The sequence below is a fragment of the Coenobita brevimanus genome, chromosome 73, assembly GCF_032717465.1.
Source record: "Coenobita brevimanus isolate Jiangsu-jjx chromosome 73, ASM3271746v2, whole genome shotgun sequence".
Taxonomy (NCBI): domain Eukaryota; kingdom Metazoa; phylum Arthropoda; class Malacostraca; order Decapoda; family Coenobitidae; genus Coenobita; species Coenobita brevimanus.
In genome coordinates, this window is record NC_137026.1 from 13,882,826 (window position 1) to 13,909,729 (window position 26,904).

At 43.8% G+C, this 26,904-nt stretch overlaps 1 protein-coding gene across 1 annotated transcript in view; it reads right to left on the reverse strand.

Moving 5' to 3' along the window:
• Positions 1–26,904, reverse strand: part of LOC145407485 (netrin receptor DCC-like) — a 110,397-nt gene that overhangs the window by 21,876 nt on the left and 61,617 nt on the right. The window contains exons 4-7 of the mRNA XM_080278415.1: positions 13,608–13,766; positions 12,124–12,201; positions 11,092–11,224; positions 8,332–8,385 (exon numbers count right to left, since the gene is read on the reverse strand). Coding sequence (XP_080134541.1) covers positions 8,332–8,385; positions 11,092–11,224; positions 12,124–12,201; positions 13,608–13,766 — 424 coding nt within the window. The remainder of the gene's footprint in view (positions 1–8,331; positions 8,386–11,091; positions 11,225–12,123; positions 12,202–13,607; positions 13,767–26,904) is intronic.

Here is a 26,904-nt window from a genome sequence, read left to right on the forward strand (position 1 = left end):
TACCTCTGTACAAAAATCAAGGTGAGCGAAGTGAGTGCAAGAAATATCGTGGCATAAGTTTATTAAGTGTGGTAGGGAAGGTATATGGAAGAATTATTATAGAGAAAGCAAGAGAGGTATCAGAAGTCTTAGTGAGTGATGAATAGGGTGGCTTTAGGAGTGGCAGAGGATGTGTGGATCAGATATTTGCAATGAGACAGATAGCAGAGAAGGCTTGTGAGAAGGACCATACGGTGTTTATGGCATTCATGGATCTGAAAAAAGCATACAATAAAGTAGACAAGGAGAGATTGTGAAAAGTTTTGCGCATGTACAGTGTAGATGGTAAGCTGCTAGGTGCTGTCAAGATTTTGATGATGGTAGTGATGCATGTGTAAGAGTTAATGGGTATCTAAGTGAATGGTTCACGATCGGTGTAGGCGTGCGACAAGGTTGTGTGGTGTCCCCATGGATGTTCAATTTATATATATATATATATATATATATATATATATATATATATATATATATATATATATATATATATGTGGATGGGGTGATGAGAGAAGTAAAAACACGAGTAATGGAGAGAGGGATGGCATTGGTAATGAGTCGTGATGGATGGAATATCTCAAATATGTTGTATGCTGATGATCCAATACTGCTTGGAAGTACCGGACAAAAACTTGGTAGGCTAATACAGAGTTTTGCTGATGTCTGTGAGCGTCGTGCCTTCAGAGTAAATGTATAAAAGAGTAAAGTGATGGTTACTGAGAAAGAAGGTGACTCCCAGTGTGATGTTGGAGTGAATGGGGAGAGACTGAAATTGGTGAGAGATTTCAAATACCTGGGTACAGTGACAGAAAAGAGAGGAAAATGTGCAAAAGAAGTTGAAAGTGGAGTTACACAAGGAAGAAAAGTAGCTGGTGCAATGAAGGCCTTGATAAGAAAAAGAGGCTTGAGTGTTGCAGCTGCACGAGGCTTACATGAGGGAGTGTTAGTGCCAACTTTAACATATGGATGTGAGACTATGGTGTGGCATGAAAATGAAAAGTCAAGAGTAACAGCAGTGGAGATGGGACTGCTGAGGAATGTATGTGGAGTACAGAGGGTGGATCGGATACGAAATAATGTGATTCGTGAAAGGTGTGGAGTGAGGAAGTCGGTGGACACAAGAATCGAAGAGAGTGTACTATGATGGTATGGTTATGTGGACAGAATGAATAACAACAGAGTGGTGAAAAAGATATATCTGAGGGAATTTGAAGGAGGGAGGAGGCGAGGTAGGCCAAGGAGAAGGTGGAGAGATATGGTGGATGAGTGTGTGAGGAAAAGAAGTTTGGAAGTCGGTGAGGCTATGGAACTGACAAGAGTCGAGCTGGCTAGATGAATGTTGTGAGGAGAAGCGCATGATCAGAGATTTTGGCACCCCCTTTTAACGTGGCAGCGTCCAGATTGACTCAATCGGATACGTTTGTGTGAAGCTACAGAACGTGATGAATGTGTTTGGCGTATCCGATGGGGCCAGGATTCCGGGGGCTTGAATGATGAGTGAATGGAAGAGTTGCCCATTGGATTGGGCAAATTTGGGCTGTCTGGACATTGCTACTCCTCATCCTGCCCTTCGGTCGGAAAGGAGGTCCGGATGATGATGATGAAGATGATGATTCTCTCTCTCTCTCTCTCTCTCTCTCTCTCTCATCATTCGTCCTTTCTTCCCTTTCCTCTCCCCCCTCCCTTTGTCCATCACCCTTTATTCTCACTTACCCTTCTCTCCTCCCCCTTCCCCTCCCCACCTTCCCCTCTCCCCTCTCCCCTCCCCACCCCCCGTCAGTGCACTGTAGTTTTCAGACACAAGCGAGGCAACGTGGTGCTCATTACCCTAACATGGTTGAGATTATGAACGGCGTCTTTGATGTTACTTGAGAACACGAGTTAGGAGACCAAGCGAGACTCAGGTGTAACGGAGTACAAAGGAGTTCAAAGGAGTACAAAAGAAGTGGAAGGAGTGCAGAGGAGTTCAGAGTTCAGAGGAGTTCTAATGAGTACAAACGAGTTCAAAAGAATTCAAAGGAATGCAAAGGAGTTCAGAGTTCAAAGGAGTTCAAAGTAGTGCAAAGGAGTTCAAAGGAGTGCAAAGGAGTTTAAAGGAGAGCAAAAGAGTACAAGGAAGTGTAAATGAGTACAAAGGAGTGCAAAGAAGTTCAGATGAGTTCAAAGTAGTGCAAAGAAGTTCAAAGAAGTTCAAACGAGTACAGAGGAGTGCAAAGGAGTTTAAAGGAGTTCAGAGGAGTTCAAAGGAGTGCAAAAAAAAGCAAGCAGGAAGAAAGCAATATGTCTTTTCGAGGGTATTCGTATAAGGTCTGTTGTAACTAAAGTGCTCGTAATTTATGAGTTTAAGACCCGTATTCTTGTCGGTTTAGGAAGCTCCCTAACACCTCTTCCTAAGTGACTTATTTTGCTTATTACACCTCAGCTCAGAGAAACCCACCATGGCAAAAAAATTAAAAAATAAATAAATTATAAAAACAAAATTATAGAAAACCAAATTACGTAGACTGATATTGAAAAATAACTGAGGACTAGAGAGAGAGAGAGAGAGAGAGAGAGAGAGAGTGTAGTACTGAAGGGGTTTTCAAGGCAAAATCTAACGCCAAAACAAGTCTGTCTCAAGATGAATAAAATCGTCTGAAGAAAGAAGGAATTTAAATTAAGAAAATACCCAGGAGTTGCATAAGTAGGCTCCCTAGCACCTCTTCCTCAGCGATTTGGATATGGCTGGTTTAGAGAGGCAAAAGTGGAAGTGAGCGAGGTGGAGTGAGGAGAGACAGGCAGAAGGGAAGAGAGAGATGAAGTGAAGAGGAGACAGAGAGACAGAAGGTGAAGTCAATAGATTGGAGTAAGAAGGAAAGAGAGAGAAAGGGAAAGAGACAGATGAAGTGAAGAGGAGAGGTGGAAGGGAAGTAAGGAGTGTGTGGATTGAGAAGGAAAGGGGAGGGGAGAAAAAAGAGAAAAGAGATGGATTTCTGAGTGAGTGGCGTTAGTTGAAGATGACAGGAAGATGGAGAAAGGAAGGCAGGAGCCAAGGAGAGGGAACAGGAGATGTGAGATGAGGAGGGAGAGAAGAAAGAAGAGATCTAAGATGTGTGGGGTTAGGATGTGGAGAGAGGGGGGGAAGTGGAGTGAGTTTTAGTGTGAGAAGTATGAGGTGAAGATGGGGGAGAAGGAGGAGGGGAAATGAGGAGTAAGGAAGATGCTGAAAGGAAGATGGAAAGTGAGATGTGTTGCATGAGAAGGAAGGAATTTTTAGAAGAAGGAGGAGGAGAAGGAAGAGGAGGAGGACGAGGAGGAGAAATAGGAAAGAGGGAAGCAAAGGAGAAGACGAAGTGAAGATGAGGGATAAGGAAGAGGAGAAGTGAGTAGTTTTGGGTGAGAAGGAAGGAAAGGTAGTAAGGTGAATTTTTAAGAGACAAGTGTGAAGTAAGGAAGAAGGAGAGGAAGATAAAGATGAGGAGGAAGGGGGGAAGCAAAGGAAGAGGGGAAGCGCGAGGAGAGAAGTGAGGTGTGAGGATTTAGGAGGGACACGAGAGCCAAGAGCTTCACGCCTGGCCCACAACGGAAGGGTTGAAAGTGTGTGGGAGGGTGTGAGCGAAGGTGGCAAGGACTGGAGAGAAGAGGGGGAGAGGAGAGATGGGAGGGGGAGAGAAGGATGGAGAGGGCTGAGAAGGAGAGGGGAGGAAAGGCTCGGGTGAGAGAGGAAGTGAGAGTGTGTGGGAGGATGGGGGGTGTGAGCGAAAACTGCAGGGCACTGGAGGAGTAGGAGTGCTGGGGAAGGAGGAGAGAGAGAGAGAGAGAGAGAGAGGAAAAACTGGGGGAGGGGGAACAGGGAAAGGGTGTAGGAGAGGAGAACACAAACATTCCCACAGTCTACGACACTCAACCGTCAAATTACAGTCTAGGTCTTTATTTTCAGACTGGGGATGAAGATACTAGTGGGTACCAAACTCTTGTCATTTGCACCTCTGTACATCTCAATCCCTGATGGTAAGTGGTGGAGACCATCATCCACTCACTTGGTGTAGTACTGCCTACTCCTTCTTTCGCATTTAACATTCTTTTTCTGTCTGACCTCATGTTTTTCTAATTCTGCCATCCCATTTGTCACTTTTGATTGCTATTCATTCCAAAAGCCTAACTGTATCCTGTCCAGAAAATCATTTTCAACGCTGGATGGTGACTTAATCAGACAACAGGGTGTTGTGAAGTTCTCTATGGTGCTCCAGTTAATTGGATGGAGAGATGCAAAGGCAGCGTTCATCCAGGAACCAAACCTCCGCACTCTTTTCCCATCCTGGTTGTGGGGAGGCGCTGTCTGCCACAAAGGAACAGACATTCACTACATGGGACAGGCCTGCAGGGACGGTTGCTTGCCTGCGGTTGATAGATGTCCTGGACTAGACAGACCGGGGTTACTCAACAAGAACTACTACTACTACTACCGCTACTCCTACTCCTACCACTACCTTTACTACTACTACTACTACTACCATTACTGCTACTACTACTACTGCTACTACTGTTGCTGCTGCTGTTGCTACAACAACTTCTACTAATACAACAACAACAACAACGAGAGTACAGCACTCACAGAGCGCATACCTCCGCCAGCGTCTATACCAGACAACTCTCATATCACCACCAAAATTTACTCAACTCTTCCCTGACTCACATATCCACAAAACATCATTGAAACCCATTCATAACTTTCGCAATATCATGGGTACGAACAAACAAACCAAAATAGAAAAAAAAGGCTCTGAACCAGGACTAGAACTTACATCACCACCAAAATTTAATCAACTCGTCCTTGGCTCATGACTTTCATATCCCCAAAATTTCATTGAAATCCAAAGAAAACTTTCTGAGATATCATGTGGACAGACAATCACTCAGGCAAATGTGAATACATAACCTCCTCCAACAGAGCTGGAGGAGGTAACAACAACAACAACAACAACAAATACTACTGCCACTGCTACTACTACTCCTGTACAGCTGCTGTTACAACTATTCGATCCCATGTTAGTTTCACAACATCTCCTTCCATGCCTCGCCTTCTTACACATTTCAAATATCCTTTCACTTCATCTTGATCCACTTCGCCTGCTTCCACATAACATTCATTACGTATACCCCTTTTCACTGCCCTTCTACGCATCCACTGTATCTAAAGGACCATGACATCTAACCACACTCTCTTCGCTTTAATTATGCTCAGGTGTCATTACTTCATGTATGCAACAGGTCAACTCTGGAATGTCTCCCTCTGTCTGTATTTCCTGCTGCCTATGATCTCCAGTCTTTTGAACGCAGTGTATCCTGGCATCTCGAAATGAACGGATCTTGAATTTGGCTCTTTGTTTTTTTTTTTTTTCTTGGAACAAATTGGAGACTCCTGGCCTTTGGTTCCTTCTTCATTGCATACAAAACTGGTATTGTATTTACCGCTCTCAACAATATATTTCATTTCATGAAAGGAAGAAAGATGAATTTGCAGAATTGTAATGGGCAAGGAACTCGCTAAAAAAATCCATATATATAAATATATTCATTCATTCATTGCCAGACGCCATGTATCCCAGAAGCGGGGTGGCCAAGGCTTAGAAATATATATCAAATCGGATTCAGTATTTGACTAAAACACACACACACACACACACACACACACAATTTATACATACTGGCACACATACTTTACTGGGTTTACAAATGTTCACTTTGTTTTCTAATCTCAAAACTAATAACAACTATAACATAGTGACCTGAGGTCACACCACCCCTCCCGCGCCGGCTGCATTGGGGTCGTCACTTGGGCTGAATGGAAATTGGGTTAAATGAAGGGTTTTGACTTGATAATAGCTCTATTACCTAAAGCAATGGCAGTTTCTGAGTTTTAAAACTTTAATGTTTGATCGACCTTGAGTTTGTTTTTTCAAGGTCATTGAAGGTCACATCTTCTGGTGCCAACACAACCTCCACATATGACTTCCCGTTAGTGATTACTAATAGCCATGTGCCTAACACAGTTTGGCTGATTTATGCAGTCAAAATATCTGTGACCTTGACTCTGACATTTCAAGGTCACCCAAGGTTTGATGTAATAGTGTCAATAGAACCTCCATATATGATTTCCTTATACTGAATATGAGTAACCATCTGTCTACCTCACCGTTTGCCTCCTATTGCACTTGGAAGAATTTGTTCCAAATGTGGGACCCCAAATTCCCACCCTTACCCCTGGTGGATTGCCACTCCCACCCTTACCCCTGGTGGATTGCCACTCCCACCCTTACCCCTGGTGGATTGCCACTCCCACCCTTACCCCTGGTGGATTGCCACTCCCACCCTTACCCCTGGTGGATTGCCACTCCCACCCTTACCCCTGGTGGATTGCCACTCCCACCCTTACCCCTGGTGGATTGCCACTCCCACCCTTACCCCTGGTGGACTGCCACTCCCACCCTTACCCCTGGTGGATTGCCACCCCCACCCTTACCCCTGGTGGATTGCCACTCCCACCCTTACCCCTGGTGGATTGCCACTCCCACCCTTACCCCAGGTGGATTGCCACCCCCACCCTTACCCCTGGTGGATTGCCACTCCCACCCTTACCCCTGGTGGATTGCCACTCCCACCCTTACCCCTGGTGGATTGCCACCCCCACCCTTACCCCTGGTGGATTGCCACCCCCACCCTTACCCCTGGTGGATTGCCACCCCCAACCTTACCCCTGGTGGATTGCCACGCCCACCCTTACCCCTGGTGGATTTCCACTCCCACCCTTACCCCTGGTGGATTTCCACCCCCACCCTTACCCCTGGTGGATTGCCACTTCCACCCTTACCCCTGGTGGATTGCCACCCCCATCCTTACCCCTGGTGGATTGCCACTCCCACCCTTACCCCTGGTGGATTGCCACTCCCACCCTTACCCCTGGTGGATTGCCACCCCCACCCTTACCCCTGGTGGATTGCCACTCCCACCCTTACCCCTGGTGGATTGCCACTCTCACCCTTACCCCTGGTGGATTGCCACTCCCACCCTTACCCTTGGTGGATTGCCACTCCCACCCTTACCCCTAGTGGATTGCCACTCCCACCCTTACCCCTGGTGGATTGCCACTCCCACCCTTACCCTTGGTGGATTGCCACTCCCACCCTTACCTCAGGTGGATTTTCACCAAAATTGAACCATTTCCTCAGTTCCACACACGCAACGCCTGTGCAAAGTTTGAAGATGATCCATTCATTGGTTCAAGAGTTCATAGACGCACAGATTCACAAATAAATAAATATATAAATAAAATAAATAAACGCTGATGATTAATCTACACGCCTTCCACAATGAATTACGGGTGGGGTGAATAATAATAATAATAATAATAATAAAATAATAATAATAATAATAATAATAATAATAATAATAATAACAATAATAATGATGCAAGAGATGATGGTGATAATGATGATCAATAAAAACGTGGGCAAGACTTCATCCCTGTGCTCTAAGTAAAGAAAAACCCTTAAACAAATATATTTTAGCCTTGAAACTGGAAACCCTGCTGTGGCCACATTGACAAAGATATTTTTGGATGCAGAACTTCATAAGCTGGTTTCCTGTTTTCAACCTTTTTCCTGTCATCATTGTACCTGGATAATTTATTCGCTCAAAAACCAGAAGATTTTACTAATTCTCTCAAAATCAGTCGTATATTTCAAATCATTCTTGCAAGTTTTAGGTGTTATTAAGTTAAGAGTCTTTTCAACCACAAAAAGTCAAATGCAGCCTTCATTAAGCTACTCATTATTTGAAATCATCCGTAAGTGGATAGAATCGTTTCAAAATGATATGATTGAAATGAAAATGATACGTCAGCCACCACAAGGGGTTGAATAAAGACATACCTTAGCTGCCAAATGCCTAAGAAAAAACTATGAATCATACTTTCTCAGCAAATTGAACATCTACGAAACAATTTCTTTTAATACACGACGATTCTGTTCCATGTACAAAAATCCCAGCAGTTAGATTTCATGCAAACAACAATTTCCATGGCAAATATATGCATAACATTAAGTAATAAAGCAAAGCATGACACCTAAGCAGCAGTTTCATGTGTTTACGTGGCCTTTTCCTTCAGAGGTTATGGAACAAGTTTTGTGAAAAAATGAGAAATATTTTTAACATAATTATTACAAAACCCACTCGCTCAAAATGTCAAATGTTAAGAAAATGTGATGAGGGAGTGTGTCATAATAAATCAGTTGGTTTAAAATTTATAGTATTACTTACCGTTTTGTGGTATCTCCAATTCGTGTTTGTAAAATGGGTCTTTAAATCTTTTATCTGTAAAAGAAGAAAAAAATTGTCACTAAAAACAAAAACAAAAAATGAAAGATAAAAAGAAAAAACAAATTTATCACACCTGCTCTATATTTTGCAACTTCTCAGGAGGAGGAGGACGAAGAAGAGGAAGAAAAGGAGGAGGAGGAGGACGAGGAGGAGGACGAGGACGAGGAGGTACAGGCCGTATGCTTACATCTTCAGTTATAATGTTGAAGGCAAGTCCCTCACTTTTTACGGTCATTTATGGAACGCCTGATGCTATTATATATGGTTAGCCTGCATCCCATATTACAGAACGCAGTCAGCAACTATACAAGACAGCCAGATATGTTCCATCTTCGTCATGCACTTTAGAAATTTGTTGCATTGCACTTTCAGTAATATCTACACATACGGCCATAAGAAGTATTAATCAGTCTAATTATCTTTAGTAAAATGATGGTACACACTCTCGTCAGGTAAGAAAGCTCCCTAGCACCTCTTCCTTAGCGATTTATTTTTACATATGGGTGGTTAAAATCCTTTTGTTCGTTACATATGCAGAGTATGGTGATACTGGAAGAGTTCGTGTAACATAGTAGTGGACAGTGAGATGTAATAAACTATATACAGTAAATGACCTAGGAAACGGTGTTAGGGAACTTCGTAAACCTACAAAAATACCGGCCGATGTCCCTATTGTTTTACTCATGCTACTTAAAATTCCCTTTATATATATATATATATATATATATATATATATATATATGTTTATTTACAGCCCAGGAGTGACTTAAGAATATGGAGGACAAATACAGGCTAGACTTCACCGACTTCCCTTAGATGATGTATATTGTGTTGAGGTAAACAAAGAGTCATTGGTTACTATGTATCTATCTAAAGCCAGACTCCATAATGTGGTAAGGGGTGGCCGTTTGTCTCAGAGTTAATGGTTTTACGGGGAGGGGCACTAACTGTCCTACAACCCAATTGCTGACACGTAGGGAACACGTGTGGGTTGGTTGTATAGTTACCACCCAGCACAGTAAATGGTTTCCTGGCTTACAGGAAACCATTAGGTTTGTCACTCATTGGAAAGCCACCTGAGAAAGGAAAGAAGAGTAATAAAATGTGACAGGGAAAATGGGAAAAATAGGAAGAGAGGAAGGCAGACATCGAAAATTGATGATACAGGAGAAGGAAGAAGTAGGGGACACTACATCAAGTGAGTGGATGATGATCCCCATCACCTACCGCACAAGGTAAGTACAAGGAGTTATATTGTAAAGCGAGATCCCATCGTTTCGTTTCTCGTGTGGTGCTGGAGAAGGACGTCTTTACGTATTGACACTGATATGACCTAGCCTTGTAGCTGCCTGATTATACAAACGTCACTCAGTCTCCTTCCTAGCCCCCTAAAGAAGGATGGTGGAGTGCGAGAAAATAATAGTTTGAGCTCGCAATCCACTGGGCTCACATGCAGATGAGCCTGGGGTTGCAAATACTACTACTGTCACCTGTTTTACTCTAACTTGGCCTAAAATTGTCATCTCTTCATCTTGAATACTGAGTTATAGCAATAGATTATAGCTAGTCATGAAGACGTGCTGTGGAAAGGATGTACAGCCACAGCACTGTCTTCTGCCACGAGTATGTGAAATAAGCTGCCAAAAGACGAAAATCTGGACCAAGTTAAGGTGAAACATCTATAATGATAATAATAGTAGCAGCAGCAGCTGCAGTAGTAGTAGTAGTATACCTCATACCAATTAATCTGGCCAGGCACGTATGGCAACACTGTTCCTGCCGAGATTCTGATTGGCTGGAGGTGTTTGTTCGATTTCGTTGTTGCTAAAACTGATACTCTTTTTAATATCAGATGTGATACTGAGTTTGTCGATAATACAATCGCAAAAGCAATAAGAAATCCGTTATATACTTACCAACAATGAAATTTTCGTAGGAAGATAGAAATATGAGTCAACAAAGTATTAAAAAAGTCCAAGTCAAGGTCAGCATTCGAACAATCCCTTTAAATCTCCGACACTTCGAAATATAACAAAAAATTAAGGAAACCTGCTTAATCTAAGCATTCGTATAACACAAATTTAAATTTTAAGATCAGTCCGTACTGTGATAATGAGGAGATATAATGAAATAGTTTTCCTTTAGCCTACTTTGATTTTCGCAATTTTTTCAAACCTCCCTCCCCGCAGAACTCGTCTTTTCATTGGAATTTTTAATTACTCAAAGTTGTGGCACGATTTAAGGATGCGGACTGATATTATAATTTAAGTGTGTATTATACCAACACTTAGATTAAGCAGGTTTCCTTAATTTTCTGTTATATTAAGGAGTGTCGGAGATTTAAAGGAATTGTTCGAATGCTGACCTTGACTTGGACTGTTATAATACTTTGTTGACTCATATTTCTATCTTCCTACGAAAATTTCATTGTTGGTAAGTATATAACGGATTTCTTATTGCTTTTGCGATTGTATTATCGACAAACTCAGTATCACATCTGATATTAAAAAGAGTATCAGTTTTAGCAACAACGAAATCGAACAAACACCTCCAGCCAATCAGAATCTCGGCAGGAACAGTGTTGCCATACATGCCTGGCCAGATTAATTGGTATGAGGTTTTTTATAGTAGTAGTAGTAGCATTAATAGTAGAAGTAGTAGTAGTAGTAGTAGTAGTAACGTCAAGAAATATTGTCTAACCTTGCACAATGAGGAGGACAGGTCGTGTTATTTTTGGATCTGAGTTGACTTGACACTCATACCAGCCTCCGTCACCTGGCTGGGCTGACTTGATATGCAGCGTCCATTCCTCCGTGTTGGCTGGATGAAGCACCTGTGGAAGTACGAAAAATGAAGCATGACATAGTATGTAAAGATGAAGCACGATGTAGAACGTGAAGATGAAGCACCTGATGGAGTAGGAAATATAAGAAGAAGCACTCGATGTAGAACGTAAAGATGAAGCACTTGAAGGTGAACATGATAATAGATGAAGAACCTGGTGGGGAACGTGGTATAAATGAGGCAGTTTAAGGAACACGTATATATGATCTGAATATTTGGGACACACACACACACACACACACACACACACACACACACACACACACACACACACACACACCACTCTCTCTCTCTCTCTCTTCTTATTTATCTATCCATCTCTCTATCTCTATAAGGTGGTTCTGCCATGTGGGTTCAGTGGAGTGTGAGAGACTAATAGTACAGTGTATGAGAAAGAGGTGCTTGGCAGGAAATGAGGAGATGAGACTGAGAAAAAGACAGGAAGATAACCTCTGTATAATCAACATCATCATCATCATCATCATCAGCAGCAGCAGCAGCAGCAGCAGCTTTATATACTCTGAGTTTTTCCTGCCATCATCATTAACATCATCATTATCAACATCATCATCATCATCATCATCATCATCATCATCATCACCATCATTAGATACTTTGAAACTGCCCTGTCATCATCATCATCATCAACATCATCATTATATACTCTGAGATTGTTCTGCTATCATCATCATCATTATCATCATCATCATAAAATGCTCTGAGATGTCCTGTCATCATCATCATCATCATTATCATCATCATTATCATCATCATCATAAAATGCTCTGAAATGTCCTGTCGTCATCATCATCATCATCATCATCATCATCATCATCACTATAATTATACTCTAAGGACGTCCTGCCATCATCATCACGGTATACTCACTCTATATCTATCATCTGGGGAGTATGTCAAAAGTCCAGCTGTAATGATATGAAGGTTGCGTCGCCTCAGCCACGTGACCTGGGAGGGAGAGAAGAGACAAGGAGCTGGGATGAGAGATGGGAGATACGATGAGACTGGAGCTACAATGAAATGTAGTAGTAGCAGTAGCAAGAGGAGGAGGAAGGGATTAGTTGTAGTAGCAGCAGCAGCAGCAGTAGTAGTAGTAGTAGTAGTAGTAGGAGGAGGAGGAGGAGGAGGAGGAGAAGGAGGAGGAGGTGGAGGAGATGGCTAGTAGTAGTAGTAGTAGTAGTAGTAAGAGGAGGAGGAGGAGGAGGAGGAGGAGGAGGAAGAGGAGGTGGAGATGGCTAGTAGTAGTAGTAGTAGTAGTAAAAGGAGAAGGAGGAAGCTAGTAGTAGTAGTAATAACAGCAGTAGTTGTAGTAGTAGTGATAGTGGCAGTCGCACTAGCAGTAAGAGTAGCAGCAGAACCATTTCATTTGACAGTGAACCCAGTGGACTGCAGGCTGAAGATCCTTCTCTCTTGTTGCCCACCATCCTCTTTTTGTGGAATAGAGGAGTTGAGGGACGTTTGTGTAACCAGGCAGCTCCACGGCCCTGTTATATTGGTGCCACCTTGTGAAGGGAAAGAAACTGGAAGAGAGAAGAGTAGGAAAGACAGAGAATAATGTCAAAGATAAGGAAGGTGAAATGACGCATTGCACAGCATTAGCTATGATGGTAGATGATAGAAAAATGAGAAATAAGAGTGTAAATAGGATGAGATATAAGGCAAGATTTGACACCAGAGCACTGTGATATATCCCGTGGGTCAAGAAATGCTACAGACGTAAATACAATGATCTCCCAAGAACAAACCCGTCATTATCATCATCATCATCATCATCATCATCATCGTCATCATTATTATTATTATTACAGGTTCTTATGTGTCTGTCTGTAAATTAAACCGAAAAAGGAAAGTGGAAGCACCCCAACACCTCTTCCCTAGCGATTTCATTTTGGATATGGCTGGTCACTATTCTTTTGTACATTAATTATACAGAGTACGGTGATATTGCAAGGACTTATGTAATACAGAATAGAACAGTAAGAAGTCAAACAAAATAAATCGCTTAGGAAGTGATGTTAGGGAGCTTCCTTAACCGACGAGAATACGGTACAGAGATGGCTGACAAAGAGATGCTCATGTACCGTATAACCTTCTTCTTCCTCTCCGCTCCCTAACACCTCTTTCCTAACGATTTATTTTCGATACTACTCATTAATATCCCCTGGTTTGCTTCTTAGGTCTTTTCAGGATGGACCTAAATTGCATGAATAATGCACAAGAATATAGTAATGGGGCAGAATAAAAAATAAATCGGTAAGGAAGAGGTGTTAGTAATTGCACGAATAACACAAGAATATGGTACAAGAGACTATGTAACACTTTCAGCCCGTCTTGGACCTTCCTTCGGTACTTACAGATTTGTCTCCCAGGTTAGACACACGGCAAGGAAGGAAGGCGTGCGTCCCTTCGCTGACTGTCACGTTGACGGCCGAACCCAGGAAAGCGGGACCCGACGGCCAAGACCTGCACCCTGGAATGATAGATAGATAGACGGATAGAGAGACAGCCAGGTGATAAAGGTAAAGAGGTAGATAGATCGATGGATGGACTGACTTATGGCTGGTTAATGGAGAGAGAGAGAGAGAGAGAGAGAGAGAGAGAGAGAGAGAGAGAGAGAGAGAGAGAGAGAGAGAGAGAGAGAAAGCAATATCCCCAAAATGAAAAATGGTATTTAAAAAAAAAAAAGATAAAGAGACAATAATGCTATAACAGTCCTGGGTGGGCTTAAAGTGGTTAGGCTGGATGGGAAGAACATGGGATCGGAGACTGATAGAGACAACATGCAGATCGGAGAACGGAAGGGAGGAGGGGTATGGAAGGATGGAAGGGAGAAGGGGTGTGGAAGGATGGAAGGGAGAAGGGGTGTGGAAGGATGGAAGGAAGAAGGGGTGTGGAAGGATGGAAGGGAGGTGGGGTATAGAAGGATGGAGGGGAGGAGGGATATAAAAGGATGGAGGGGAAGAGGGGTATAGAAAGATGGTAGGGAGGAGGGGTATACAAGGATGGAAGGGAGGAGGGGTATAGAAAGATGGTAGGGAGGAGGGGTATACAAGGATGGAAGGGAGGAGGGGTATGGAAGGATGGAAGGGAGGAGGGGTATGGAAGGATGGAAGGGAGGAGGGGTGTGGAAGGATGGAAGGGAGGAGGGGTGTGGAAGGATGGAAGGAAGGAGAGGGTTGGATGGTTGGAAGGGAGGAAAAGTATGGACGGATGGAAGGGAGGAGAATTACACTCCATACCACTCTCTTAAACCACACTTAATACTATATCACCCTCTCACGCCCCGCCACACACCAAACCACCCTCTCACACCACACTACACACCATACCACCCTCTCACACCACACCACACACCAAACCACCCTCTTACACCACACCACACACCATACCACCCTCTCACACCACACCACACACCGTACCACCCTCTCACACCACACACCATACCATCCTCTCACACAACACCACACACCATATCACCCTCCCACACCACACCACACACCATACCATCCTCTCACACAACACCACACACCATATCACCCTCCCACACCACACCACACACCATACCACCCTCCCACACCACACCACACACCATACCACCCTCCCACACCACACCACACACCATACCACCCTCTCACACCACACCACACACCATACCACCCTCCCACACCACACCACACACCATACCACCCTCTCACACCACACCACACACCATACTACCCTCCCACACCACACACCATACCACCCTCTCACACCACACCACACACCATACCACCCTCCCACACCACACCACACACCATACCACCCTCCCACACCACACCACACACCATACCACCCTCCCACACCACACCACACACCACCATTACACCTTACTGCCCTCTGCTGTTAACATTAATCCTCTTCAAATCGCCATACTCCGCTTAAATAACGTGCTAAAGGATACATAACCAGCGATATCCAAAAATAAATCTCTAAGGACGGTGTGAGAGAGCCATAGTACCCTTCTGTGTTACTTGCCTTTCTGTCAGTGATATTCAGGGCAGTCCACACATTACACCTCTCAGTTCCCGTGTATGTAATGTACGACTTTGGCATTGTTACTATTGCTGGAGGGGGACGCCTTCGTGTGGTGGCACTGATATAACCTGGTGGCTCCACTGACTCGTTATACACAACCGTCCATCAGTAACTTCCCTATCCACTGAAGTGAGGATGGTGAGCTGCTGGCAGAGGACAACTTAAGTCTGTTGTTCACTGGGTTCACGCTTAGATGAACCTGGGGTCCTGCTACTACAACACTGCTGCTACTACTACTATTACACTACTAGTTCTATTATTATTACTTCACTATTACTACTACTATTACCAAGCCTACTACTACCATTATCGCTACTTCTGTTCCTATTACTACAACTTCGCTCCTCCTCCTCCTCCTCCTCCTCCTCCTCCTCGTTCTCCTCCTCCTACTACTACTACTACTACTACTACTGCTACTACTACTATTACTACCACTATTACTACTAGTACTACAACTACCTTACTTCATTTTCTACCTCTCATGACTCTGTTCATGTTTTGTAATGTCTCCTTTTACGGGGGGAAGTTATATATACTACTTGGTTGATAATAACTTCAAGAATCAGTCACATTACCTGCGCTTCCCATGCCAGCAGACTGAGCCGTTCACGCAACAAACAAGACCAGGTGATGCGCTCTCTCTCTCTCTCTCTCTCTCTCTCTCTCTCTCTCTCTATATATATATATATATATATATATATATATATATATATACACACACACACACACACACACACACACACACACACACACACACACACACACTGTAGCACCAGTCGAGCAGGGCAGTACTCCCAAGGTGGATGAACCTTTCATCAACCCTCAGGGCTAGTATCTGACCATCCCCCTTTGCTGAACTTTTTCAATGTTTCAGTAACACAGAGAGTAGGCCAGCATGCTCTTCAGTACAAGTTTCTCTAACTGTCAGCACCAAACTACATGCACAGTACACACTACACTACCTTTTCAAAAAAAAAAAAAAAAAAAAAAAAAAATGGCGGCAATAAATCATGCCTCGGAGTTCCCAGGCGGGGGGGGGGGCACAAATTCCCCCACCATCCGCCCCTCTCCCGCTGACGACTCAGAGAGATGTCTGGAGCCACTGTCTGACTCACTTCTTCATTTCTGCAACATTCGCGTTCTTTCCTCTAACTTTCTGTCTGTTGAACGCCACCTCTCCTCCTCTAAACCTCACCTTCTCTTCTTGACAGAGACTCAGCTGTCTGAGGCAACTGATAGCAAACCCTTTTCTGTTTCCTCCTACTTTTTCTATACTCATTTCAAAGCCAAAGGTGGCTGTTGTGTATATGTACGTAACAACTTATCTTGCTCTCATGTTCCTGAACTTGATTCTTCTGAATTCTGTACTCTCTGGCTTCGGCTTTCCTGTCATTCTCTGACTAAATATATCTGCACTGTTTACTAATCCCCTAATTCCACTGACTACGAAAAATTCTTTGACTGTCTTACTTCTACGGTGGAACACATTCTATCTATTTCTCCTTTCTCTGAAATCTCCATTCTTGGAGATTTCAATGTTCACCACCACCTTTGGCTCTCCTCTCGTTTCACTGATCCACCTGGTGAACAAACCTACATCTTTTCTATCCTTAATGACCTAGAGTAACTTGTACAGCACCCTACCCGTATCCCTGATCGCCTTGGAGAGAGCTCCAACATACTTGACATCTTCCTTACAATTAATCCTTCTGCTTACACTGTTAATCTTCCCTCTCTGTTGGGCTCCCCTGATCACAACCTTATTACCTGAACATGTCCTATTGCTCCGGTATGGCCTGCAGACCCTCCAAAGAAACGTCATCTGTGGAACTTTGGAGCTGCAGATTGAGAGGCCCTCAGACAGTACTTCTTTGATTTTCATTGATTATTGCTTCCATGACTGGGAGCCATCTGAGTGTGCCTTGCACATTACGGAGGTTATTCTCTAGGGCATGGAAGCATACATTCTCTTATCATATCCTTTGACTAAAGCAAGAAAGCCTTGGTTTAATCACTCTTGTTCTAATGCTGTCCACCACAAGGAGAGGGCCTATAAAAGGTACCAGAGAGAACCCACGCATGAATCACATCTTGCTTATGTTTCTGCCTGGAATCGTGCTCAAGCTATTCTTCACTCTGCTAAAAATAATTTCATCCGTACTAAATGCTCTCAACTCTCCAACTTGAATTCTTCCAGCTCCTTCTGGCACCTTGCCAAAAACCTTTCTAACAACTTTACCTCACCATCCATCCCTTTTCTCTTCTATTCTGATGGCTCTGTAGCTATTTCTTCTGCTGATAAAGCAGATCTCTTCGCTCAGACTTTCTCCTCGAATTCCACCTTAATGATTCCGGTGCTGTTCCTCCATCACTTCCCCCCCTCAGACTTCATCATGGCTGACATTAAAATTTCTTCAGATGATGTATTTTCTGCCATAACTGGCCTCAATACTAACAAGACATATGGGCCTGATGGAGTACTTCCTGTTGTCCTCAAGAACTATGCTTCTGTGCTTACACCCTGTCTAGGTAAACGTTTTTGCCTTTGTCTATCAACTTGTACCTTTCCTTCTTGCTGGAAGTTTGCTCTCATTGAGCCAGTCCCAAAGAAGGGTGATAATTCCCAACCCTCTAACTATCGTCCAATTGCTTTAACATCCTGTGTCTCAAGAGTTTTCGAGTCAGTTCTTAACAAAAAAAATTTAAAGCATCTTTCGTACCACCACCTTCTATCTGATCGTCAGTATTGGTTCTGTCAGGGGCTCTCCACTGGCAATCTTCCCACCTACCTTTCAGACTCCTGGTCATCCTCATTTTGGGACTTTGAAGAAAGCTTTGCCATTGCACTTGACATCTCAAAGGCTTTCGATGAAGTCTGGCATAAATCTGTAAATTCCAAACTACCCTCTTACAGTTTCTATCCTTCTAGCTCTGCCTTCATCTATAGGTTCCTTTCTGGTCGTTCTATAGCCGCTGTTGTAGACGGCCATCATTCTTCTCCTAAATCTATCAACAGTGGTGTTCCTCAGGGCTCTGTCCTATCACCAGCTTTCTTCCTTTTATTCATCAATGACCTTCTAAGCTGTACATCTAACCCTATCCACTCGTATGCTGGTGATTCTACCCATCAACTTTCCATTCGGTTCCCGCAACGTCCATCTTAGCAGTTACTTCAACACACACGGGATGAGACTATGGCACACCTAATGTATGACTTGACTCGTATCTCTGACTGGGGTAAAAATAATCTTGTCATTTTTAATGTATCAGAAACTCAGTTTTTACACCTAACACCCCAACACAATCTTCCACAGGAGTACCCACTAATGTGTAATAATATCCAGCTCAATCCTGCATCATCCTTGAACATGCTTGGGGTTTCATTCACTCGGGACTTCTCTTGGAAAGATAATATTGCATCTCTTGTAAAATCTGCTTCCAAGAGATTAGGTGTGCTAAGCCGCCTCCGTACCTTCTTTACCCCTGGACAGTTGTTGACTTTATATACAGGTTTTATTCGCCCCTGTTTAGAGTGCAACGCTCATGTGTGGCAAGGCTCCCCACATACAGCTCTTCTCAGTAGGGTGGAGTCAAAGGCTATTCATCTCATCAACTCTCCTCCTCTTACTGGCTCCTTTCAACCTCTGTCTCTTCACCGCACTGTTGCATCTTTATCTCTTTTCTATCGCTAATTCAATGGTCACTGCTCCTCTGAACTGTCTCCTTGCATCCCTCAACCTCCATGATGGGTGCGTAGCACCCGTCTAGCAGTAAACTCTCATCCCTTTTCTATCCAATTCTCTAATGCAAGAGCTAACCGTTACTCCCAATCCTTCATTTCTGAAACGGGTCAACTCTGGAACTGTTACCCTTTGTCTGTATTTCCTACTTCCTATAATCTCCAGTCTTTCAAACGCAGTGTGTCCAGGCATCTCAAAATGAACGGATGTTGAATTTGGCTCTCATTGTATTGTTTTTGTTTTTTCTTGGAGGGAGAAGTTTGCGGGCTCCTGGCCTTTGATTCCTTCTTTCTTGCATAAATAAATAAATATATATATATATATATATATATATATATATATATATATATATATATATATATAGTGTGTGTGTGTGTGTGTGTGTGTGTGTGTGTGTGTAAAATAGTCCATAGGGAAATCTCTCGTCCTGCAGGAATTTAGAAAAAATAAAGTCGTTCACTTGCTCTAGTAGAAGAAAATATGATTTTACAAGACATAATCGCTGCTCATTTTTTTTTCATTCTTTTTCAGCCGCAGGTTCATTTACATCGGAAATGTGAACCGGTTTGACTACACACTGAAACTCTCTCCTGCAGTCCATGATCGTTTCAGCGGGTAGGGAGGGAGATGAGGAACTTTTGTTTAACCGGGCAGTTAAACCACCCAGCTATTTCGGTGCCACCGCATGAAGGCGTCCCTCTTGTGTGTGTGTGTGTGTGTGTGTGTGTGTGTGTGTGTGTGTGTGTGTGTGTGTGTGCTTCTTTATGGGGAAGGTATGCTAAGAGAGATCCCAAGAGAAAACTAGCTCGAGAGAGAGAGAGAGAGAGAGAGAGATTAGTATTATCAACAGGTGCTCCTGAAAATAAAAGCAATTATTCTATCGCCAGCCAAAACACGAACACTGCATTTTACTATATTCCTTTCACCTTCACTTGGCCCAGATATTCGTCCTTTTGCAGCTTATTTCACGTAGCTCAGTGGCAGCGTAAGACCGTACAATGGCTCTACGTCCTTTCCAAAGCACTTCTTCGTGACTAGCAGCATATTCCAGTGTTAATCTATCAGTACAGCTCAGCATTCAAGATGGAGGGAGGGTAATTTTAGGCCAGGTTAGGGTGAAAGGGGTATAGTGACCTCTTCCCCCGAACTGGAGAACCTTCGCCACTTGATAATTCCCGCCAAATGGACTAAAATCGTTCTCCTCAATAGGTGAAGATTCTCCCAGCCTCGCCGACCTTGAAATTATTTTTACCTGCGAACGACGGAATTCGATTTGAGCAATTTCTGACCGTGGACCTCTCTCTCTCTCTCTCTCTCTCTCTCTCTTTTTTATATTACAGGGTGACTGCTAGGACTCACTCTCAGGCTGCTAGGACTCACTCTCAAGCTGCTAGGACTCACTCTCAGGCTGCTAGGACTCACTCTCAGGCTGCTAGGACTCACTCTCAGGCTGCTAGGACTCACTCTCAGGCTGCTAGGACTCACTCTCAGGCTGCTAGGACTCACTCTCAGGCTGCTAGGACTTACTCTCAGGCTGCTAGGACTCACTCTCTCAAGCTGCTAGGACTCACTCTCAGGCTGCTAGGACTCACTCTCAAGCTGCTAGGACTCACTCTCAAGCTGCTAGGACTCACTCTCAAGCTGCTAGGACTCACTCTCAGGCTGCTAGGACAAAATTCCTTTATAAGTGAACGAATTTAAATGAAACTCTCTACCCATAATTTCAGCCTAAGTCAATCATATACAGCTGTTAAGATACTCCCCGACACTGGAACTTAGGCCGGTTTTCTCGTCGGTTGAGGAAGCTCCCTAACACCTTTTCCTAAACGATTTATTTTGCTTATTTCACTTTACCGTCCTCTCCTGTGATGTATACCTCTTCCTAGCAGTACCATACCCTGCATAAATAACGTCTATCTATCTATCTATAGTCCGACGCCCTAATCCAGCAAAGGGTGGCCGCAGACAAAACGCCTCCAAGTCGCTCTGTCACCCACCATTTGACTACCCTCCCCCCAACTCACCCCCCCTCCCTCATATACCTCTCAACTCCATCCCTCCACCTCATCCTCGGTCTACCTCTCCCTCTCCCTCCCTCCACCTCACCTACATACACCCTCTTAGTCAGTCTTTCATTTTCAATTCTCTTCATATGTCCAAACCACCTCAGTGTATTTCTCCTAATCTTCTCAACCACATCCACATCCACCCCACAGCGTTCCTTCACTTCTTCATTCGTCAACCTGTCCCTCCACGTCACTCTACATGCTCCTCTCAAGTAACTCATTTCCACTGCTCTCACTCTTGACTTGTTCCCCTCTTGCAAGGTCCATGCCTCGCTTCCATACGTCAGGGTAGGGATCACAATACTATCATGCAGTGACTTCTTAACGTCCATACTCACCTCCCTATTTCTCATCACTGCTTTCAGTGTACCAACAACCTTCCTTCCCTGCTGTACCCTTTCACGCACTTCATCCCCCAAAGTTCCATCCTTACTCATCACACTACCCAAGTACTTGAATGCACTCACATTCTCCATATCCTCACCATCCAACCTCACTGCACACTCTGTGACTTCATTCCTCTCAAACACCATAACTTTACTTTTGTTTACATTAACTTTCAGATTCCTCCTCCTACACACTGTCCCAAATTCATTCACCAAACCTTGCAACTCCCATTCATCTTCACTCAACAGTACTGTATCATCAGCAAACAGCAACACCGGAAGCTTCCAAATCTCACCCTCATTCATTAGAGCCACCCCCACATCCACTGCCCTACCCTGCACCTCCTTTACAACCCCATCCATGTATATATTAAACAGCCATGGAGACATCACACAACCCTGTTTCAGTCCCACATTGTGATTAAAGAACTCACTCAGCTCACCATCCACTCGCACCGTAGCCCTAGCTCCCTTGTACATACTCTTCACAGAACTTAACAATTTCCCCTCCACTCCATATATTCTTAATACCTTCCACATACCTTGCCTATCTATTCTGTCATAAGCTTTCTCCAAGTCCATGAAGGCAGCATACACTTTCCTTCCTTTCTCTAGATACTTCTCCACTAAACATCTTAGAACAAATATCTGATCTACACACCCTTTTCCCTTCCTAAATCCCCCTTGTTCTTCTCCAACTAGCTCCTCTGTCATATGCCTAACCCTATCAATGAGTATTCTACCATATATTTTACCAGTCACACTAAGTAGGCAAATACCCCTATGGTTACCACATACTTCTCTCTCCCCTTTTCCTTTGTATAAAGGAACAATTATACCTGATTTCCAGTCCTCTGGAACCCTTCCCTCCTCCCAAGCCAATCTACACAACTTCCATATCCACTCCACAACAATCTCACCCCCATACCTAAGCATTTCACCACACACTCCATCAATTCCTGGGGCCTTTCCCAACTTAATCTTCTTCATCGCTTCCACTACTTCCGCCCTACTGATCTCTTCCTCCCTCCTCTCATCTCTTCTTCTCCCAGCCATTCCCCAACCACTTATACTCGCACTGCTCTCACTCTCTACATTCAACAAATCCTCAAAGTGCTCCTTCCATCTCCTCAGTTTCTCTCTCTTCTCCACCAACAATCTATTATTCCTATCTTTCACTCCCCTACTATTTCCCCTTTCACACTGACTTACTTTCTTTACCTCCTGCCAAAACAATTTCTTACTCTCCCTCCATTTCACACTCAGATTCCTCCCAAACTCTTCATCCACTTTCTTTTTACTCTCCTTCACTAGTCTCTTCACTTCCCATCTCCTGCTCACATATACCTCTCTTCTCTCTCTCATCTTCTCCCCTACCTCTACTCGCTAACCATTTACTATATGCCTTCTTTTTTTGTTTTACAGCTCGTTTCACCTCATCATTCCACCATGCTGTCCCTTGCACACCCTTGCATCTCCTCCTCACTCCACAAACCGCCTCACACGCTGCGCCTATCTCTTCCGTGAATATCTTACATACGTCTTCCACCCCTTCCATCTTTCTTCCACTATGCTCTTATACTCTGTCATTTTCTCACTATCTTGCAATTTCTCCACTCTTCTCACAGGAGTTGCTTCCTCCTGTCTTCCCCTTCGTCTCCTCAAATAACGTACAAAAGGATATTAACCAGCCATATCCAAAAAATAAATCGGTAAGGAAGTAGTGTTAGGGAGCTTCCTTTACTTTGGCCAGAATTATTCTCGATTGAGGAAACTCCCTAACACCTTTCCTTAACTGATCTATTTTGTTTATTATGCCTTACTGCCCTCTTCTGTGTTACATAAATCCTTCCAATATCTTCATACTCTACAGGAATATCGTGCAAAAGGATATTAACCAGAAATAACCAAAAATAAATCGTATGGAAGAGGTGCTTGGGAGCTTCCTAAACCGACGAGAAATCAATCCCTTGAATATGAAGTGGCACTTGCATGAATTTTGACGAGCCTTGCTTTTGTAGCAGGAATGAGTCTCCTTGGTTACTAGTCAAATTAGAAAATTTTTAGACAGCACATATTTCTTTTTAAAATAAGTTAGCTAAAAAATGTTATTAACATACACACACACACACACACACACACACACACACACACACACACACACACACACAGACTACTATAGTGAGCTGGTCATTGGTGTGAACTCTCTCAGGCTCCTTTGACTGTATTTACTACGAGACACCTCAGTCCCGTAAGGGGTGGCTACTGACAAATCGTCTACATGTCTCCCTGTCCCTTGCCATTTCGCTGCCCATCCCACCAGCTCACCCCCCCCCCTCTCATAAACCTCTCCACTCAATTACTCCATCTCATCCTCGGCCTCCCCTTCCCTCTCCCCCCTTTCATCTCACTCACATACACTCTCCTCGTTAGTCTCTCGCTCTCCATCCTCCCCACATGGCCAAACTCACTCTCGGTTAGGCTGAATTGTCTGGCTTTGGATTGTTCCTGGATTCTTCGTAGTTTTGTTGATAAAATTTGACCACACGGGCGCGGAAATTCCACCTACTTTCATACATTGTCACGCTCTTAAGGAGAGTCTATCTATCTATCTATCTATTGCCAGACGCCTCAATCCCGTTCGGGGTGGCCACAAACAAATCGCCTCCAAGTCGCCCTGTTCCCCACCATTTCACTGCCCTGCTCCCAACTCACCCCCCCCCCTCTCTCATATACTTCTCTACCCAATCCCACCATCTCATCCTCGGCCTCCCCCTCTCTCTCCCCCCCTCCACCTCACTCACATACACTCTCTTCGTCAGTCTTTCACCCTCCATCCTCTCCACATGGCCAAACCACCTCAGTGCATTCCTCCTAACGTTTCCTACCACATCCACATCCACACAGCAATGCTCCTTTATATCCTCATTTGTCAGCCTGTCTCTCCATGTGACTCCACAGGCTCCTCTTAAATAACTCATTTCCACTGCTCTCACTCTTGACTCGTGTCCTTCCAACAACGTCCAAGTTTCTCTTCCATACGTTAGAGTTGGTATCACAATACAGTCATGTAGTAACTTTTTCACTTACATGCTCACTTCCCTGTTTCTTATCACTGCTTTCAAGGAACCAGCAACCTTTCTTCCCTGCTGTACCCTTTCAAGCACGTCACTCTCCAAACCTCCATCCTTACTCATCACACTAACCAAATACTTAAACGTACTCACATTTTCCAATTCCTCACCATCCAACCTCACTGTACATTCACTGCCTTCACCTCTCTCAAAGACCATCACTTTACTCTTCCCTACATTCGCCTTTAGATTCCGTTTCTTACACATTCTCTCAAACTCATCCACCAAGCCATGCAGCTCCCCTTCGTCTTCGCTCAACAGCACAGTATCATCTGCAAACAACAGTACAGGGAGTTTCCAAACACTACCCTCTCTCACCAGGGCCACTCCAACATCCATTACCCTACCTTGTACCTCTTTTATTACCCCATCCATGTACAGACTGAACAACCATGGAGACATGACACATCCCTGTTTCAACCCAACTTTCAAAGAGAAAAATTCACTCAGTTCACCATCCACACGCACTGCAGCCTTAGCACCATCATACATACTCTTCACAGCATTCAACAACTTCCCATCTACTCCAAATATTCTTAATACTTTCCACAATCCTTGTCTATCCACCCCGTCATATGCTTTCTCTAAATCCATGCAAGCCACATACAACTTCTCTCCTTTCTCTGGAAACTTTTCCACTAAAGATCTAAGCATGAATATCTGATCTACACACCCTCTTCCCTTCCTAAAGCCTCCCTGTTCTTCTCCAACTAATTTTTCTGTTCTTTCTCTAACTCTGTCAATAAGTATCCTACCATACACTTTTCCTATTATACTAAGAAGACAGATGCCCCTATGATTACCACACACTTCTTTTTCCCTTTTTCTTTTGTACAAGGGGATAATTATACCTGACTTCCAATCCTCTGGGATTCTACCTTCCTCCCAGGCCAATCTGCACATCTTCCACATCCATTCTACTACTATCTCTCCCCCATACTTCAGCATTTCACCACACACTCCATCAATTCCTGGGGCTTTCTCCAATTTAACTTTCTTCATTGCTTCCACAATTTCTATCCTACTGATTTCTTCCTGTCTTCTCACCTCCCTCTTTCTCCCAGCCATTCCCCAGCCACTTATACTTGCATTACTTCCATCCTCCATGTTCAACAATTCCTTAAAGTGTTCTCTCCATCTGCTCACTTTTTCTCCCTTCTCCACTAGTAATCTACCATTTTTATCTTTCACTCCCCTGCTAACTTCACTTCCACCCTGTCTTACTCTTTTCACCTCTTTCCAGAACATTTTCTTACAGTCCCTCCACTTTACACTCAAATTCCTTCCAAATTCCTCATCCACGCTCTTCTTACTCTCTCTTATTAATCTTTTCACCTCTCTCTTCCTTTCTACATATAACCCTCTCTTCCGCCTCTCTACTTCTTCCACGCCCCTATTTCTCATCCATTCATTGTATGCTTTCTTCTTTTGTGCCACAGCCTGTCTCACCTCTTGATTCCACAACGCTGTTCTTTGCACCCCCCTCTGTCTTCTCTTCATCCCACACACCACATCACATGCTGCACATATTTCTTCAGTGAATATCCTGGTCACACCTTCCACGTCCCCCATTTGCTTGAATTCACATTTGGCCAATTGTTCCTCCACTTCTCTCTTATATTCTTCCTTTTTCTCATCCTCTTGTAACCTTTCCACTGTCCTTGCAAATACTCCTTCTTCCCGTCCTTCCCTTCTTCTATTTCTCCATCTTATTTGGATCTTGATTCTGGCCACCAGCAAGTAGTGGTCAGAAAGTCCACTCCCCCAGCCTCTATAAGCTCTTGCCATTACACATCTTCGCATCCTTTCATCCACACACACATAATCAATCATTGCCTTCCTTTCATTCAGTTCACCACCCACCCTTCTCATCACTTGCCATGTATACCTGTAGATCATTATATGCCTGAAGAGGGTATTGGCTATCACCAACCCCCTCCCAGCACAAATGTCCACTAACGCACTGCCATTCTCATCTATCTCAGCAGGCACACCCCACTCACCAACTATTCCATCCACCTTCACATTCCCTACTTTACCATTCATATCACCGATCAAAAACACTCTCTCATTCCTTCCAAACTTTTCCATGCACACTTCCACATTTGTCCAGAACTCTTCTCTCACTCTGCTTGCAGATCTTGCATTGGTGCATACACACACACAATCACCCACATTTGTATTCCAACTTTCAATCTTACCCACACAATCCTTGACCCAACTGATCTCTACTCTCTTATGTTCTTCTTCC